Source organism: Myotis daubentonii, chromosome 4 (assembly GCF_963259705.1).
Source record: "Myotis daubentonii chromosome 4, mMyoDau2.1, whole genome shotgun sequence".
Classification (NCBI taxonomy): domain Eukaryota; kingdom Metazoa; phylum Chordata; class Mammalia; order Chiroptera; family Vespertilionidae; genus Myotis; species Myotis daubentonii.
Genome location: NC_081843.1, coordinates 11782814 through 11801077, shown reverse-complemented (window position 1 = coordinate 11801077; position 18264 = coordinate 11782814). Strand labels below are relative to the sequence as shown.

At 52.4% G+C, this 18264-nt stretch overlaps 1 protein-coding gene across 6 annotated transcripts in view; it reads left to right on the top strand.

The window, feature by feature from the left end:
* Positions 1 to 18264, top strand: part of KATNIP (katanin interacting protein) — a 207708-nt gene that overhangs the window by 81636 nt on the left and 107808 nt on the right. For 5 of the 6 annotated variants that reach the window (XM_059692465.1, XM_059692463.1, XM_059692464.1 and 2 more), the window contains 4 exons: positions 791 to 960; positions 2616 to 2713; positions 13036 to 13167; positions 16123 to 16254. In XM_059692465.1, the coding sequence (XP_059548448.1) occupies positions 791 to 960; positions 2616 to 2713; positions 13036 to 13167; positions 16123 to 16254 (532 nt within the window). The remainder of the gene's footprint in view (positions 1 to 790; positions 961 to 2615; positions 2714 to 13035; positions 13168 to 16122; positions 16255 to 18264) is intronic. The other variant, XM_059692466.1, reaches the window with a different exon arrangement.

Here is an 18264-nt window from a genome sequence, read left to right as displayed (position 1 = left end):
TTTGTCATGAGACTGAAGGGTTTAGCGTCCGGTGGGAGCAGCTCTGGAGGGGCCGAAGAGGACATGCACACCATCTGTGGCGCATGAGTCGGGAAAGGACCAGGCCTGAGGCGTGAGCTGGCCTTTAGAGAAAGCTGAATCGAAACCTGAACTGGAGACCCACCCGGCCATGCTCAGGCCAAGAGCCTTTTAGCCTATGAGTGTGATAATCACATCATTAATCTTGAACAGAAGCCTGCACTGATATATTTTTAACTGCATTAGAATATAAAATGATGACAGTTGACATATCAGGCGAGTGGTTGAGAGGACATTTATTTACTGAAGCAAAAAACCAGCCTGCCTGGTCGGCCGGGGGGCTTCTGACTTGTTGGTGTGTTCTGTGAAATCTCTCACAAAGGCTCCGACCCTAATCCACGTTTGCTTAACACTGAACCGAGGGCCCCTGTCCCCACAAGAGGAAACGCATGGCATTGGGATGGTCCCTGGGAGTCCAGGCTGTGTGGTAGCAGTGCGCATGCGTGCCCGCTTTCTGTCTCAGCCACTGTGGCTTGTTGCTAAGGTGGGCACATTTGAGCCTCAGAATGAAATCAGAAGCATCCCTGCAGGGCGGGAAACAGTCTTCCTCCTGCTTCCCCCTGGGTGTAATGGGCTTCCTCCAGGCTGTTTGCCTGTGAACAGCTGGGGACCCACCCCAGCCTCTGATGATCAGAGCAGCAGTTCAGTTTCCGCATGGGGGTGGGGGTGGCCCAGATCCTGTAAGAGGATCAGGTGATCCTTTCTTTTCCAGGATATTAAAGCATTTGAAAGCCAAGGATCCCGTGCAGCTGAGACTGGAGCACTTGGAGCAGGGCTTCTCCGTCTACGTCAACGGGGCCAACTCGGAGCTGAAGGCGTCGCCACGGAGAGCCGTCCACTCCCACGTCTCCAGAAGTGCCTCGCAGGCCGAGGGGGCACAGGGTGAGCCCAGGCCCTTCGGTTCAAGCAACAGTTCCGTTAACTCATTAGAAGCAGTGGGGCTGCATCTTATGCACATAAACTTACCAGCAAACAACTAGTTAACCTATACAAGTCAACTATACCCATTTGGCCAGAAGGAGAGAGCATGAGAGTGAGAGAGAGAAATCCTTTTTTATTTCTTTTAAAACTAGTCTTGGCCTCCACTGCCCCGGGGCAAAGGTGGCCAGAGCAGTCAATACCTGCTTTTACACTTCCCAGTTCTCAAGTGCCTGTAATTTAAAGAAATGCCTAAGAGAATGTTGGTTATACCTGATTTTCACTCGAAGTGTCTTGTTTTGATTCCACTGTTCATTTTTGAATGTAGTTACTCCATACCTGCACACTTTGAGCGGCTTCGTGTGTCCTCTATTAAAGCACAGGAAGTCTGTGAAGTAGAACAGAAAGCTGCCAACCCAGCGGCCGGGCCCAGCATAGGCACCAGCAATGACTCAGTGGCTGAATGAGTGAAGTGGCAGAGCCCATGGAGGCAGTCCCACTTGGCCATGCTACTTTGGGAGAGCCATTTTGCCTTTCTAAGCCTTTGCTTCTTCATCTTTAAAAATCGAACTAACAAGGGTGCCTGACCGTGGGGTGCCAGGGTGCCCTTCAAAGCTGCCTGGCCTGGGAGGCTAGTATAGTATTGAGTTGCACTAGATAGTACAGAGAGGAGCTGGAATGAGGCACAGCTGGGTTTGAACCATGTTCTGCCGCTTTCTAGCTCTGAGACCTCTGCCATTGAGTCCTCCCTGACCCTCAGTTTCCTCTTCTGTAAAATGGGAATCGTTATGCCCACCTTACAGGCTTGCCAGGAAGGTTAAATGGCAGAAGGAATGTTTCTGACACACAGTGATCTTGATTTGTGTTGTTACCACAGGCACAGTAAAATCCCAAGCCATTAATAGACAGTGAAAGTGATGTCCTGAAAGCTTCCCGAGGAGAGTTACTGCAATTCATTTTGGAGTTTAGCATGAGCTTCCCAGCCCCCAGGGCAGAGAGGACAATGGAATGACTCTTCTAGCTTTCATGGCAAAGGAACCTGGCGAGCTGCTGCTACTTAGGAGAAGCAGGCCTCTCTGAGTCCAGGTTGCAGGGAGGGCAGATAACAGGAGTCTCCGTACTGGGGCCGCCAGCAGTACCTTCACTCATTCAACACACTTCTCCCCGCCTCCACCCCGCTCTTTACACAAATGCTGGCCTATTGTGCGCACTGTCCTGTATCCTGCTTCTATCCCTGGAGAGTGTTCCTTTTGTATATAGACCTGCTCCATTAGGCTGTAAATTATTATACATACTAGAGGCCCAAGACACGCAGTTTGTGCCAGGGCCTGGGCCCTGGCCCCACCCGCCATGGCTTTGTCCGGAAGGAAGGACGTCCCGAAGGACGTCCGGTCTAATTAGCATATTACGCTTTTATTATTATAGATTACTATTATTCCATTTTTGCTGGGCATTTAGCTTTTCTAATGCTGTGCTGCTACAAATGGTGCTACAGCAAATAACTTCACATACAGGATTGTGGGCACACTGACATGTACTTAATGTAAGTTACGAAACTGACATCACCATGAACTTGCCACCTGTGCCTCACCGATTCTCCTCCCTCATCTCTGGTGTAGATTATGGACGAAGAACCCTGTTTCGAGAAGCTGAAGAAGCTTTAAGACGCAATTCACGGACAGCCCCCAGCAAAGCCCAGCGCCGCGGATGGCACCAGGTCAAGAGCGTGGCCCCAGCTCGCACTTTAGAATAAGGAGTGGGGTTATTGAGGGAACGGAAACATAATCTCGGCGGGGCGTTGAGAATCTCGGTGGGCAGTGGGTGGGCTGGCTGGGCACTCACGGCAGCGTTGCCCTCTCTGCATGTGGCACTGGCCTCTGGAGGGCAGAGGGCCCAGGGGATCCTCCAGCCTCTCTCTCGGCATGATCTTCCCTTCTGGGCTATCACAGGTGGGACTCACAGCCCTGTCATGATGACTCGTTCATCTAGCTGTTTTTTATTGAGCACCTACTATGTGTCAGGCACGGTCTTAGATGCCAGACATGCAGTGGGTGAAAAGACAGCACCTGCCCCACAGACCTGAGATGCCACTTTGATTGCCTTGAGGCTGCTGCTGCCAGTAGCTTGCATTTTTGAGCCCCTGCTGGTACCAGATGTGGACTCAGTTCCCGTGTGACTCCTTCCTTTGCCCTCACAGGAGACCTATAGGGTAACGTTCAATGTCCTTCCTCTTTTAAGGGAGCTGAGGAGATGAATGTTCAGAAAAGGTAGTGAGCTTTCCAAGGTCAACCACTAAGAAGGGGCAGAATCGAGACTCGAACCCAGAGCTTTGGCCCCAAGCTCAGTGTTCTTGCCCATATAGTCCTTATACCTTACCTTGCAGTTACTCACACCTGACCAGGGACCTGTTTGTCACAACCTCCACTGCACGTTCACATCGCCTGGGAGTTTTTAAAATACTGATTTTCAGGCTCCACCCCCAGAGATTCTGACTCATTTGGTCTGAGGTGAGGCTTGAGCAATGGTGTGTATATACGTTTTAATCCTGTGCTCACCAAGATTGGGAAGTACTGCATTGTACTATATGTATGGATCTACGAGTAAATTCATATACTTTATTGACCCATCTCTACAATAACCCTGTAGATCTGTAAGTCCTCATTGTGCCACTGAAGAAAGTGAGCCCAGAGAGGTAAGGTGACTTGCTCAGAGTCACACAGCTACTGAGGGAGAAGGGTAGGCTGAGGTTTCAACCCTGGATCTGTTACTCCAAATCCAGTGGCCCTCCGCTTCTCTGCAGAGACATTGGTGGGGCTCTGACTAAATGGGGGAGGGGGTTCTTGCTCGGCAGCTCCAGTGCCAGGGAGCAGGGCCTGTAGGGCGGGGAGCTGGAGGGCTCCTTTGTTCTGAGCATTGAATGCTACTTTCTCATTAATGAGGTCTTTCTCCACTTCCCACTTCAGACCATCCTTCTAGTTGTTCTGAGAGCCTTCTATTATCAGGAGCCATATTTGCATCCTGTCTGTGACTTAATGGCTGCCCCAGAATCTGTGCAATTTAAAAGACTTGGCCTAGGATTAATTAGCATCCCTCCCAGTCTCTCCCTGTGGTCCCACACTTCACAGGGCCTAATCATGGCTAATTTCCTGGCTTCCTGATGCCATGAACACTGTAATTGTCCTTCTGCACCATATCAGTGAGGGGTCAGCCAGTGCCTAACAGCAGAGACCACTCAGGCTCTTTTAATCAGAAATGAATGTGATGCAGGGAATCAACTGCTTGCAAAATCCCTGGGCTGGCAGAGGATGGGCTCTGGGCTGGGCCTCCAGGAATGGCACTCAGCATCTCAGCCGGACCTGCCAGAGAAGCTGCTGCCTGGGACACAGTAGGGGAGGGGTGGGGTCAGCAACCGGGATGTGTCACCTTAGCTGTGACCCAGGAATGAAGAAGCCACAGCCGCTGGCCTCCGAGTGAGGCTGTGCTTGCTAGGGCAACACGGTGAAGAGACGCCCTGTGGAGCCAGGGTGGGATGTTGCTGAAAAGCCCGTCGCCTTTGTCACTGATCCACCCCTCCACCACTGTGCTGGGCACAGACAGCCTCACCTTGCTTCTGCTTTCCCTGCCGGTGTGAGGCCATCTGATGGGCTCACCTGAGGCGCGTCCAGAACCCCAGCTGAAGGGAGTCTGGCAAGGTGTAGTGTCTAGCTTTCCGCCTCTGCTGAACAGGAAGGCATCTTAGGAGAGAGTGGAATGGGTACCGGGGTCAACCCCCCACTCCCCCCCATTACTGACCAGATCAACGCTGCACCACCCGCACAGTGCTCTGGGACCACCCCTCAGAACCATAGGCCCCAGGAAGCACTCAGCAGTGCTGAGTGGACCAGAGCCATGTTACGAAAGAAATCGTCCATTAATCTAACAAACAATTACTACCATGGGCGGGGCTCTGGAGTTAAAAATAAAAAATCAAATAAGGCTCTGTTCCCGCCCTGGAGGACCTTACCATGAGGATGTGGGAACTGCTCACTGGGAGGGAGATGCGACCACTGTTTTCAAACACTCGGAGGACCAGCCTGGTGGACTCCAAGTTAACAACTTCAAGCCATGACGTGTTTTTGAACTCACATAGTTAACAAGACTTAGTCACTTGCTAACATTTAAATTAAAAAGATTTTACATAATTTAAAAAATTTTTTTTTATTGAATTTAGAAAGGAAGGGAGAGGAATGCCTCCTGCCTACCTCTTATGGGGATCGAGCCCGCAACCTGGGCATGTGCTCTGACTGAGAATTGACCCGCGGCCTCCTGGCTCATGGGCTCATGCTGAACCACTGAGCCACACTGGCTGGGCCAAAAGATTTTATGTAATTTTTAAGAAGCTCTATTCCTGCTTCTCTAGAAAAATGCAAAGATCGGGCCCCCAGGCTGGGCCCCCTCCTATCAGGCAGCCACCAGTGGGAGCCAGGGAGCAGTTTGCCTGGTTAGGGGACAAGCCCGCTGGTTTGCTGCAGTCCCCACCGCTCCTTTAGGGTCCCAGAGCTGAGGCCCAGTGGAAGTTGGATTTTATCTGCTCTGCTACTGTTCCTCTTACATCTTTCCGTTTCCCACCTGGCTCTGTGGGATATTTGAACCTGTGACCCCTAAGGAGTAGGAGGGAAAGGGCTTTGGAGTCAGACAAATTCCTTATTAGCTATGTGCCCTGGAGCTGACAGTGTGACCTCTCTGAACTTTGGGCTCCTCGTCAATGAAACCTCCCAGGGCTGCTGGGAAAGATGTGCTCACAGTGTGTCAGGTGGCCCATCAGCGGGGGCTCTGCTTGTGCTTCAGGTAGGAGCCCTTGGCAGCAGGTGACAGACAAGTCCAGAGAAGTGGTTAAGAGTATGGACTCAGCACCCCAATGCCCAGGTTCAAGGCCTTGGCTGCATCACTGACTAGTTGCGCGGTCCTAGATGAGTTGCTAAACCTCGCGGTGCTTGTTTTCTGAAGTATAAGTAGGGTTGATGATGGTACCTGTCTCACAGGGCTGGTAACGAGGATGGAATGAGCCAATGTTTGGCGAGCATTTCAAGCAGCGCCCGGCACTGAGGAAGCATCAGTAAAATATATGACTGCTGTAGTCAGTGCAGGGCAAGCGCTGAGGGCGGTCTGCCTGGGGACACCAGGGCTCCTCACTCCTCACGCATCGGTCCTCCATTCATTCTGGGATCACTTACGAGCACCTACTAAATTCTGGACACTTGTTGGTACTGTGGTCATAGCAGTGAGTGATGCAGGCCAGGCCCGCTCTCCTGGAGCTTGCTTTACGGGGCGTGGGTGGAGAGGCCAAGGATGAAAAGCACGTAAGCAAACCAACAAGCGTGTGAGAGAGAGGGAAGAGTGCACTGAGATGACAGTGTCTGGGGGAAGAGGTGCTCGAGAGAGGGTGGCTGCAGAGGCTTCCCAGGGGCCACGTCGGAGCTGACCCCTGAAGATGAGAGGGAAGGTCTGGAGGGCGAGTGCCCCGTGAGTGGCACAGTGAGGACACTAGGAAGTGGGGTCGGGCTGAAAGGAGGCTGGTGGCCAGTGCACAAAGGCGGCCCTAAATGAACTGGATGCGCCGCCTGCACTGTTACTGTCTTAGGAGGAGACTGGATTGGTCTCCTTTGGCCCTGAGTGGTGGCGTTATGAAGCAAGTTCTCCATGGAAGGGCGCTCTAGGGGACAGGTTTCGGGTGTGTAAGACAGAGATGAAGGTAGTCTCTCTACCCTTTTGAATGGGCTCCACTGTCCTTAGAGGCAGCCAGGGGTCAAGGTAGCAGAGTCTCCGATGGCTAGAGGTGGCCAGTTCTCAAAAGCCACCCCCTCAGGAGGTCCAGGGACCATAGCCCTGCCCAGCCCTTCAGTTACTCCCGTACCAGCAGGAGAGACAGGTGTGGCCACACAGTCATCTTGTGCACTTGCACTGGCTGGTCAGCAGGGACACAGCGGTCACGGTCTCCACCCGGCTGGCTCCACCTCCTCCCCGCCGCATCCCTGCCTCTCCAACCTATTTCCTTGCCCGTCTTTCTCAGTGTCTCCCCTAAACTCTGAGTCACACATCCCCTTTCTACTGACCAAGCCCCAAACCTCCTCGAGCAGGACAGATTTTCCTTCTTAGGGTCTTGCCCAGCAGCTAGGAAGCACTTTGGGTAGAGCTGCCCTTGCTGGAAGGGGCTGCCTCGGGCTCACCGGCCTGAGGACCCCTGGACACCAAGTCACAGAGTCAGCTAACTGCGGGTCGGGAGGCTGCCCAGCGGCACCCGCGAAGCCCTTCTTGGGACTCCAGTTCTGAGGAACCAGCCAGGTGGATGGTGCTGCTTTGTTGGGCTTCCGAGCTGCCACCTGCCCTGTGGAGCCCTGGCGGTGATAGATGGGCCCTGGTCAGCACTGTCGTCGCCCCCCCCCCCCCCCCCCACACACACACTTCTTGGCCTTAGATCTTTCTGCTGCTTTTCGAGGATTAAGATTTATGGCTTCCCCGGCCTTGTAATACGTGGGTGGACAGCAGCCTAATCAACAGAGCTGTCGTTGACTAAAATGTTGTCAGATTTGATGAAAGTCATCGGCTCTTAGCATTAAATTGGTAGTGAAGGGATTGGCCTTCCAGCAATTTACGGTGGGGTGGGCTTTCCTGAAAGGCCGGGAAAGCAAGTTCATTGCCATTATTACAGCAGCGGTGGCGTTGCCCCCTCCGCTGTGTACCTGGCTTCCTGTTGTGGGCTGGCAGCTCAGGCGCCCCCAGGAAAGCTCACGGTGGACCTGTGAGGCCTTGGACGCCCTTTCCTTGTTTTCCTTTCTGAGTTGTGCAAACCCCTGCAGCGAAGACAGTGAATGAAACAGCCCGTAAAGCGTCGGCCTTTACAGCGGCCTCGCGTGACACTGAGTGTCGAGGGCTGTTATTTGTAAGAGATCAGACAAATCCAGGAAGAACATATCAAATAAGGTAGATGACTCCCCACCCCAAACCTGCCTTTGTCATTGTCTTCAGAGCGCTCCTGCCTCTAGAGGGCGCCATTTGATACTGCACAGCCTCACCACCCTGCAGGCCGGCCTTGATCTAATTGACAGTGAGGTTTAGTGCATACCTTACAACGCTGCTGACACTCACGTGACGCTGAGCATGGCGGGCCAGGAGTGGCTGGTAGACTGGAACATGGGTGTTTGGGGCTGGGGCTTTTAAATTCTGTCCTGGTCTATGATTGCTTGCAAAGCTCTACCCAAGTCTGAGCCCTGCAAGTGGGCAGGAGGGAGCAGCTGCTTAGCAACGCCCACTGGGGGTAAAGCAGTGTAGGAGGCAGGGAGCCAGCCAGGCATCATCCTTGGGAGGCGTGAAGGTGGGAGGCAGGGAGCTGGCGTGCCTGGGGCTGGAACCTGCCAGCCTCGCACTCTGTATGGGGAGGTGGGCCCGTCATGTGGGCAGAGCCGCCCTCCACCTCCCAGGGGTGGCAGAGGTGCCTCCTGGGGCTGAGGGGGGAGTGCCAGCCAGATGGAGGGACTATTTATTCCCCTCTCTGGTACCCACTCAGCATTTTAGTTGTGTCACATGTTGCTTCATAAACACCTCCTGCTATGTGTTCTGTGTGACTCCTCAGGCCAGGGCATTGGTTTTGAAATTTTTTGTATCTTGACATGTATGCAGACAGTACTCAGTAAGGACTTGCTGGTTAAGTGCCTTAGTGCCTCCTGCAAACCTGTCTCCTCACATGTTGGCAGGCGAGCAGCTGTGCCAAGCTCCTGGGAAGGGAGAGTGGTATGTCTGGGGAAAGGGGGAGGAGAGAGCTGCAGAAGAGAGAAGGCACATGAGTGCTTCTCCTAGAATGTGGAAGGTCTCTCTCACATTTATAATTCAGGTGAGACCAGCAGAGCTGCATGAATTCCAGCTCTCTTATTTGCCAGTGGGAGCCCCATTCAGGCATGGCTGGATCCAGGTGCTCAGACAGTGGAGCAGGGCTCTTCTCCATCTTTCAAGTCTGCTTCTCCCCTGTTGCCCTGTGTGGTACCAAGATGGTCGCCAGCAGCTCCCCGCTCACACTGTCACCCTGCTATTCCCCTGAACCAATCCCCCAGTCACTGTGGGCCAGCAGGATCTAATGCTCAGATGGGCCAGGCCTGGGCCACTTGCTCCACCCACCCCTGGTCTCCGTTCCATGGGAACACTTGAACTGGGGTCTGGGAGCGGAGGGGAGGATTTTCCAAAAGGAAACCAGGGTGCTCTCACCAGAAGACCGGGGAACGCACGCTGGACGGGCGGAAACAACAGCACCACCACAAAGCCTCTTCAGCCTCCCGCTACTGAAACTTCCGTGTGTGCATCGTCACCTGGGGTCTGGTCAGAATGAGATTCTGTTCCCAGCTCTGAGATGGGGCCTGAAATTCGACATTTCTCACATCCCCAGGGGAGGCCGGGGCTGGCACGTGGAAGAGCAAGGCCCTGGTCCAAGCCCTCCCCCTCAGGTAAAGGAGCAGCAACCCAGGGCGGGGGCTGGCTGGCCTCTGCATGGGCCCCGTGCCCAGGAGGCTTCCCGCGTGCGCCCTCCCCTCCCTCCTCCTCTCTTGCACGGGTTCAGCATTTGGACAGTTATTGAGTGGTTCCTGGGGAGGAGGGAGGAGCACCCTCTCTTTGAAGGTGTCATGGAAAATCCATCTCTGTGATGAAATTCAAGGCGTTTACAGCTTCATCCTGGCCCTAGGCAGGAAAGCCCAGGCTTACCTATCCCGCGGAGGGCTCACCTCCAAGGGCCCCGCTGCTGACGCTGGGAAATGCTCTGAGAGTGAGTTTGCAGAGCCCGGGGGCAGCGAGGCCACACTTGGAGCCTGAGCCCAAAACGGTGAGGCTGCAGGCAGAGTGGAGCGCAGGGTTCCAGAGACGGCTGGTGCTCGCCGAGTGACGGGACCTCCTGTGGGAGCAAAGTGTCCGTGGCCACCTCTCCGCGCCTCCCACCTCCCTGTTCTCGGGCAGGCGGCACCCGCCTGCCTTCTTCAGGCCCTGTACTCTCGCTAAGACCTTTTCCTTTAATCAGTGGTTGGCAAACTGCGGCTCACGAGCCACATGCGGCTCTTTGGCCCCTTGAGTGTGGCTCTTCCATAAAATACCGACTTCTGCTCATGGGCCACGAAGTTTCAATCGCACTGTACGTGCGCCCGCACGTGGTATTTTGTGGAAGAGCCATACTCAAGGGGCCAAAGAGCCGCATGTGGCTGGCGAGCCGCAGTTTGCCGACCACTGCTTTAATGATCGATAGCTCAGTCCCTGTTTCCTCTTCTGAGTGTTGGAGTCTCAGGGAATTCTTTAATTTCCCTGTTCTCCAAAGGCCACTGTAAAGCACAGGCTGGGCATGTTTATTCTCTGTGCCCCTGCGTGGTCAACTGGGGTCCGAAAAGATTAAATGTAAGATTCTAGAAATAAACAGTTCCTAACTTTAAACTGTGCAGTGCTCTGAGTAGCAAGATGAAATCTCATGCTGTCTGGCTCCATCTTCTCCGGACGTGAATCATCCTTTTGTCCGGCACCTCGTGCTGTGACCGGCTGCCTCTTAGTCACGAGGCGTCTCGGTGATCGGATCCACTGTGGAGGTACCACAGTGCTTGTGTCCCAGTGACCCTCACGTTTCTCCATAATTCCCGTAACTTTTATTACAGTCTGTTGTCATAATTGTTCTATTTTATTACAAGTTATTGTTAAGCCCTCACTGTTCCTAATTTATAAATGAAACTTCATCATAGGTGTGTGTGCACAGAATAAAGCACACAGCTGCTCAGTGCTCTCCGCAGTTTCAGGCACCGCCGGGGGTTGGAACGTCTCCCCTGTGATAAGGAGGAACTACTGTATAGCGTGGCGGTTTGGCGCTGGGGTCGGTCAGCAAACACCAGCTCTTGAGCCAGATCTGGCCACAGCCTGTTTTTGCAAATAAAGTGTCTGAGCCGCAGCCATGCCCATTTGTGAGGCCTCATCCGGGGCGGCTTCCGAGCTGCAATGGAAGAGTTGAGTGCTGTGACAGAGACCGTATGGCTGTCAGAGCCTAAGACCTTTACTTTCGAAAGGAAACCTTGCTCAGCACCCGTCTCTGGAGCCGAACTGCTCAGGTTCAAATCTAGGCTCTGTGGTCCCCCAGCTGTGTGACCTCGGGCAGGTGGCTTATAGACCTGTGCCTGGTTTCCCCCTGGGGTTACCGTGAGGACTAAAGGAGCAAGTAGACGCACCCCATGCACTCGGCGTGGCGACGGTTTGCGCTGGTGAAGTGCACTAGTGCGAGAGCTCTGGTGGGGGCGGCAGTGGGCGTGGATGAGATGGGAGCCCTGTCCTAACCGCTGCCGGCCCGCAGGCCACCCAGGCTCCGGCCTCGGGCCCTGCTTCGTCAGGCCGATAGCTGGTTCACTAAGCTTGTGGGGGAGCTGAATCTTACCGCGTGGACGGTTCTAACGCCGCGGGGGAGGGAATGCGTGGTCTAAGTCACTCTCCCTCCGCTCCGCGGACCTGTCCCTTCTCTCAGCACCAGCACCGCACCAGGGTGAGGCCCAGGGCTGAAGTTTAAGGGGACCCTCCCTCTTGGATTTGTGTGCGTGCAGGGCACCTGAGAGGGAGCACCTCCTTAGCTGTTGCTCCCTGGGTGCTTCGCTTCCACCCAGCCCTGCCCATCTAGCCCCGCACTGCCTGCTCCATGCCAGCACTGGGGGGTGGGGGTGGGGGTTGAAAGCAGTGTCTTCGCTTGACTCGGGTCTGAACAAACCCATCAGGACTCTGCTTCTTCTCTCCGCTCTCTGTCTCTGCATTAGGGGCAGGATGTCCCAGCAGCTTGTGTCTTCCTCCCTTTAGCTCAGCACCGGGGAAGGGGGCACCTGCCCCCCCCCCCAGCTCTAGCAGCACTCCTGACTACTCACTGGCTGCCTTAGGTCCATTCCCACCCCTGAACCAGGGGCCAGGGCGTGTGGAGGGGCAGAATGGGCTGCCTGATCAGGCCCCAGTCCCATCTCTGCCCTTGGGCCTTGGGTAGACTAGGGGCAAGGGGGGTGAACCTGAAATAAGAACGGGGAGATGCTGGACTGAAAAACCAGCAGTTCCGTGTGGCCCAGTTGTCAGGGGCGTGACTCTGTGCGCTGGAATCGGGGCAGGAAAGAGACTGGGCCGCTGTAGAGAGCTTTGGGTGCCAGGTGCGTGGCTTAGGTACAGGTTTGGCTGCTAAAGCAGAGAGGCCCAGGGTTGATGTCGCTCTGACAGGACAGGTCAGCGGTGCGGCCACCTGCCCCGAGCGGTCACGGAGGAACCCAGGCATGAGCTCTTTTGTTGCTCCACCATCCTCCCGATGCTGCTTCCTCTCTCAGTATTCGGCTCTCACCACCACCTCCACGTTTCAGCTGGGCAAGGGATGCTGTGCCCTCCCTTCAGGGGCACACTCAGATACACACACCCCTCCCCCAGCCCCCTGCACTGGCCAGGATGTAAGTGTTCACACGGCTCCCCAGCTGCCAGGGAGGAGGGGACGTGGACACTGGGGGACAGCCGCAGTCTGCCACATCGGACCACCGGGTGGGCTTCCCAGAGAATGACCCAAGGAATGCTGGGAGGAAGAGAGGCCACCACACAGTTTCCGTGGCCCAGAACGTGTGAGAAACGTTGCTCGCTGTGATTATTTTAGGATTTCCACAAGTGTGTGTGGCGGGTGGGGGAGGGGGCACATTGCAGGCCCTGAGAAGTCTTGAAGAAAAATGCCCAAGGTTTCCTAAGCATTTGATCACAAAACTATTTGAGAAGTTTAACATCCAGAATTCTATGGATAAGTTATTTTAAGCTAAAAAGTTACTAAAAAATTCTGAACTGGTGAAGACTTTGGAGCAGAGGGGGCTTTAGCTGTCTGGGTGGCCTGGGGTTCAGCCATCTGGGTGGCCCAGGGGCGCTGCTGGGCCAGCGTGCAGGACCACAGGCAGCTGTGCGCAGACACCCTGCAGCCAACCCCCATGTGCTCGCCCAGGGGCATCCAGGTGTCTGTTCTACCTTATCTGAAATGGTCTGAATTTTTGTGTGTAGAAATCTGTGCAGATCAGAACAGAAGCTGGTTCGCGGCTCCATATTGAACCTCCTCTGGACTATTCTGAAGATTTTGAGCCACATGGGGACACGACTGTCACTTCAAAGGATGCTTCTGGGGGTCACCCACAGGTAGGCGTGCCCTGGGCTCAGTGCTTCAGCAGCTGTCGGGACACTTTCTGTTATTATTCCTTCCTTCCTGGAAAAGAGTCTTTTTCTACCGAATGACCAACGACCTCGTTTCTCTACCCCAGCCATAGAAGTGGAATTTTACAGTGAGCAAAATTGTGGACTTTATTACCTTTAACACCTACCTCCCACAACACACACACACACACCCCACACCCTACAAGCACTCACTCACTTGCTTTTGCATGGACTGGCTGGTTTATAGCCAAGTTCGTCTGTTACAGCCCCAGCCCCAGCCCCAGCCCAGCCCCAGCCCCAGCACATGTCACAGAATGCGTACATGCCCTTCGAGCAAGAGGCATAGTAGTTCCCTCTTCTCCTTTGACCAGTTGGTTCCTCCTGTTACAAGAACATGTATTCCTTCCTCTGCAAGCTCCCACGCTCCCTGAAACACGGCAGCCTGTCCCTCACAAGCGATTAAGCCCATTAGCATTCCCGTGAGCGCGTGCTGGGAATCCGCAGTGCCCTGCTCCGCCAGCCCTGAATTTTCTCCGCTCTGAGTGCTTGATTTCGTCTTTCTTTCCTTTCCTCCCCCGTGAGGGGCACTCCGTAGGCCTCACAGTCAGGAGTGACTCTCCTGCTAAGTCAGAGTAAAATGGCAGCGCCAGTTTTCGGCAAAGGCAGAAGCCATAGGAGCTGCAATCCGAACAGGGAAAGAAAAAAAGCGTGTGGCTGGATGACTCGGCCACCTCACCCTGTGCGCAGTGCAGCCCGAAATGGCGCAAAGGAAACGCACGTCTGCGTGTGTTTTTCACCTGACCTCGCTGCTGAGACACACCAGCCGCTCACCTTCCAGCACTTCCCTGTGAACTTCAGTTTCTGGCGGCTCTGAGTTCACAGCCGGCGTGCTGCAGACACGCCCTGTTGGCCGCCACCCCGTTGACTTGCCTGGTGCTTTCCAAGGTGTGAATTACTAGCTGACATTTAGGAATCAGGAAATTCCATGTCAAAGTCTGAAGCTGGGGCTTCTCTTGAAAAATCGGAAGATTTGGGAGCCACATTCTTACGCACCAGCAAGCTGAGGAGCACCAGTCCCCTTTAGACGGGGCTGTGCTCCCATGTGCACAGTCCTCACCACAGGGCCTGGCACTGAGGGTAAAACAATCAGCAAGTATATCACAGGCCAGGAGCTGACGTGATGGTGCCTATCAGGGGAAAGCTGGCAGGGCTGCCGCTTGATGTGCTGGGCAGGGCTTCGCCTTGGTGAGGTCACACGTGAGCAGAGGCCTCCTGGAAGCCAGGGAGTGAGCCATTTGGAGAAGAGCGCTCTGGGCACAGAGAGCAGGTGTGGAGGCTCTGAGCCAGGGGCCAGGGTGGCAGGAGCTCAGTGACCGATGGGTGGGGTGGGGGGGAGGTGAGGACTGAGAGGTAGCCAAGGCTCAGACCACATAGGACTTGGGAGCTGCGGTGAGTGAGGACGAGGGGTTCTACTCTGAGTCAGGGGTGGGGGGAATTCTGTTTGCAGTTTAGCAACTCCTGTGAGAGGAGGGCCCTCTCTCTAGAGCAGCGGTTCTCAACCTGTGGGTCGCAACCCCTTTGGCGGTCGAACGACCCTTTCACAGGGGTCGCCTAAGACCATCCTGCATATCAGATATTTACATCACGATTCATAAAAGTAGCAACATTACAGATATGAAGTAGCAACGAAAATAATTTTATGGTTGGGTCACAACATGAGGAACTGTATTTAAAGGGCCAGAAGGTTGAGAACCACTGCTCTAGAGAGTTCCACCAAAGCCGCAGGTCTTAGTCATGTTGCAGTGGATGATAAGGCTCCATTTAAATGATGTTGGCTTCATTTAAGTAACAGGAATGGAGCTAAATGTATATATATTTCTATTATTGAGATATTTTTCCCTGATAATGCATAATCAATATAAAAATTCAGTGTTTAAAGAAAATAAAAGTTCGTTCATAATCTCACTGCCCAGAGATCATTACTGTGCAGCCTTGCAGACTAAAAACTGCAGATGTCATTCTATCCAAGAGGAGGCTGTTTCTGGAATGTGCCGGCTCTGGCCCATTCCCACTGAATGAGTGCAGTTCCCCAAGATTAGTTCTCAGGCCCTGAGAGCAGGACAGGCGACAGGAAGGCATGCATCTTCTAGAATCCTTCTCTGAGTTTTTCCTTGTGCGGATCCTCGGGATCCTCGATCCTCAGTGGGGTGAATTGGATATTTGTCCACAGTTGCAATTTAGTGTTTTAAAGTCGTTACTTACTGATACATATAGACAACTTAAAGACCCGTTACAACCCATGTGCCACCAGCAGGTCTGCCACGTAGACTGCGTGGCCCATGGCGGCTCACCCACCGGTTGGCAGTGGGTGGACTTAGGCAGTTGTTGACCAAGCGTCCCCAGTGAAGCAGCACATCTCCTTGTCCCCAGCAGGGCTCCCGGGCGGTCCCTTCAGTCCGCATTAATTTCAATGGTGAGACTTGAAAACACGAGGGAGCATTTTTAGGGCAGTTCCATTGTTCAGGTATTTCTGTTTCTGATTACCATGTAATTAACCTTTGAGTGAGTGCCTTTTTTCCCCTTTGCTTTTTATTGTTGCTTTTACATAAATAGGATTATACCTTTCATACTATTTGATAATCCTGCCGTTTTTACTCAATGCGTGTGGTTATCTTTCTGTGCTGGTCCCCACACAGCTCAGGGCACCGTTTTGGGAAGTTGGTGGCCTGAGTTTGAATCCTGGTCTCAATGGCTTGTTCCCCAGTGGTGCTGGTAGAGCAGGGGTGAGGTTGATCAGATCAGCTGAGGGAGTGAGAGCAGAGAACGGCTTAGTGAGGAGAGAGATGGAGGCATGGAGGCCATAGAGAGAATGAGGGCCCCGCATGTCTTTAGGGACACAAGTTGCAGTTACCATACCCAGTTCTCTCTGCTTGTCCCTAGGATTCCAAACCTCCGACCGGCACCACACCCTGTGATGGTAACTTCTTCTCCCTTCAGAACGCTCGTGGACATTCCAACCTTCCAAGCAGTACGGACAAAGCAAGGATCCTCTTAACTATCCAGGATGTAATGGTGAGACGGCTTTCCTGCATCCTTACCATGAAGGGCCAGGGTCTTTTCCGTAGCCCAGCAGCTGGGCCAGAGGGTGGGCTCCACGAGAGATTCTTTTTTATGCTTGGGAAAAGTACAGATAGCAACAGGATTTGGCTCTAACAAAAAACTCTGGCCAACATACCAGAAGATTTAAAATAATACACGAGAGATTTGGCTTAATGGTATTTTTATTTATTTATTTTTTTGCTTTTCATATAAAGTATAGATTTATTTTTAAAAATTTTCTTTTTCAATTACAGCTTATATTCAATATTATTTTGCATTAGTTTCAGATGTACAGCATAGTGGTTAGACAATCATATACTCTACAAAGTGTCCCCCCTGGTATTTCCAGCACCCACTTGGCACCATATGTAGTTATTGCAACTTTATTGACTATATTCCCTATGCTGTAGGTTATGTCCCTGTGACTATTTTGTAACTACCAATTTATACTTCTTAACTTTTTCATCCAGTCTCTCAATCCCCCTTCTACAAATGATGTAACCTCATTTGTTTATTTTTCTTTTGTTGTCCTTGCCTGAGGAGATATATCAGAAAAAATATTTCTAAGAGAAATAATGATGTTACTAAAAAAAAAAAAAAGTACCCTGGCCAGTGTGCTCAGTGGTTAGAGCATTGGCCTAAGGACCAAAGGGTCATGGGTTCCATTCCCTGTCAAGGGCACTCACCTGGGTTTCAGGTTCAATCTCCAGCCCCCAGCCTGGGCACGTGTGGGAGGCAGCCAATTTATGTGTCTCTCTCACATCGATGTTTCTCTCTCTCTTTCTCTTTCTGTCTCTCTCTGTCTCTGCCCCCTCCCCACTTCCCTTCCTCCCTTTCACTCTCCCTAAAAAAAAGAAAAAAAAATCAATGGGAAAAATATCCTCAGGTGAGGATTAACCTAAATAAATAAATAAATAAATAATCACAGTAAAGGCTCACATTAAATGAGCACTTACTAAGTGCCGAGCACTGTGTTGAGTGTGTACCATCCATCACTGCATCACCCTGTGAGTTAAGTGCTAGGTATTTTCATTCTATTTTATAGTTGAGGGAACTGAGGAGTAGAGAAATGATGTTGCTCCCCAGGCCTCAGAGAAGCCCAGTCTGGAAACCCAGAGCCCAGGACTCCTGTTCCTTGGGATTACAAGCTGGGAAAGGCATTGACCTGGTTTTGCTTCTGAAAATGCCCAGCTCTCCACAGGGGCACGATCGGTGGTAAATAGTATTGATATTCTGCCTGGGAGCAAGGTGTTCAGGGGGCCATCCATCAGTTATGCTTAACTGTGTTAAACAACGATTGAGAAGACCTCTCCTCTGCCAAGTCTCTCCCCTGTGACCTCATTGCTGGGAATGTTGATGAAAATGTTTTTCAAAAATGAAATTCAATGAGGAAACAACCAGATAAGCCCAGATTGAGGGACAATCCACAGAAAACTGGCCTGGAGTCTTCCAATATATCAGCTGCAGGAGAGACAGGACAACTATTCTGGACAAAAGGAGGGTACAGAGACGTCGCAGTTACGCTATGTGGGGCCCTGGGAGGAGAATTGCTATAAATTTAAGGACAGTTTTGGGAAATTCAGAGAAATTGAAAATTAAGTGCATTATGTTGTAAATAATATCATAGTGATGTCCAGTCTCCCATATTCGGTAATTCTATTGTGGTTATATAGAGAAGGCTCTTGTTCTCAGAAGACACATGCCGGAGTGCGCAGGCGTGAGTGGCCATGCTGTCTACACTAGCACATAAGTGGGCCAGAGTAAAGAACAGGTTTACCTATTGAGGAGGAGGAAAGGGAGAAGGGAGAAGGGAGAAATGGGGCCAGATGCTAACATTTGGTGACTGTAGGTGAAGGGGTTTAGGTATTATACTATTCTGATCAATTGTCTATTTTAAATTTTTTCAAAATAAAAACTTTTTTTAAAGCTTCACTAGAGCTAAGCATCAGCAAAGGAAGGCACAGAGGAAAGTCAGAAAGGAGA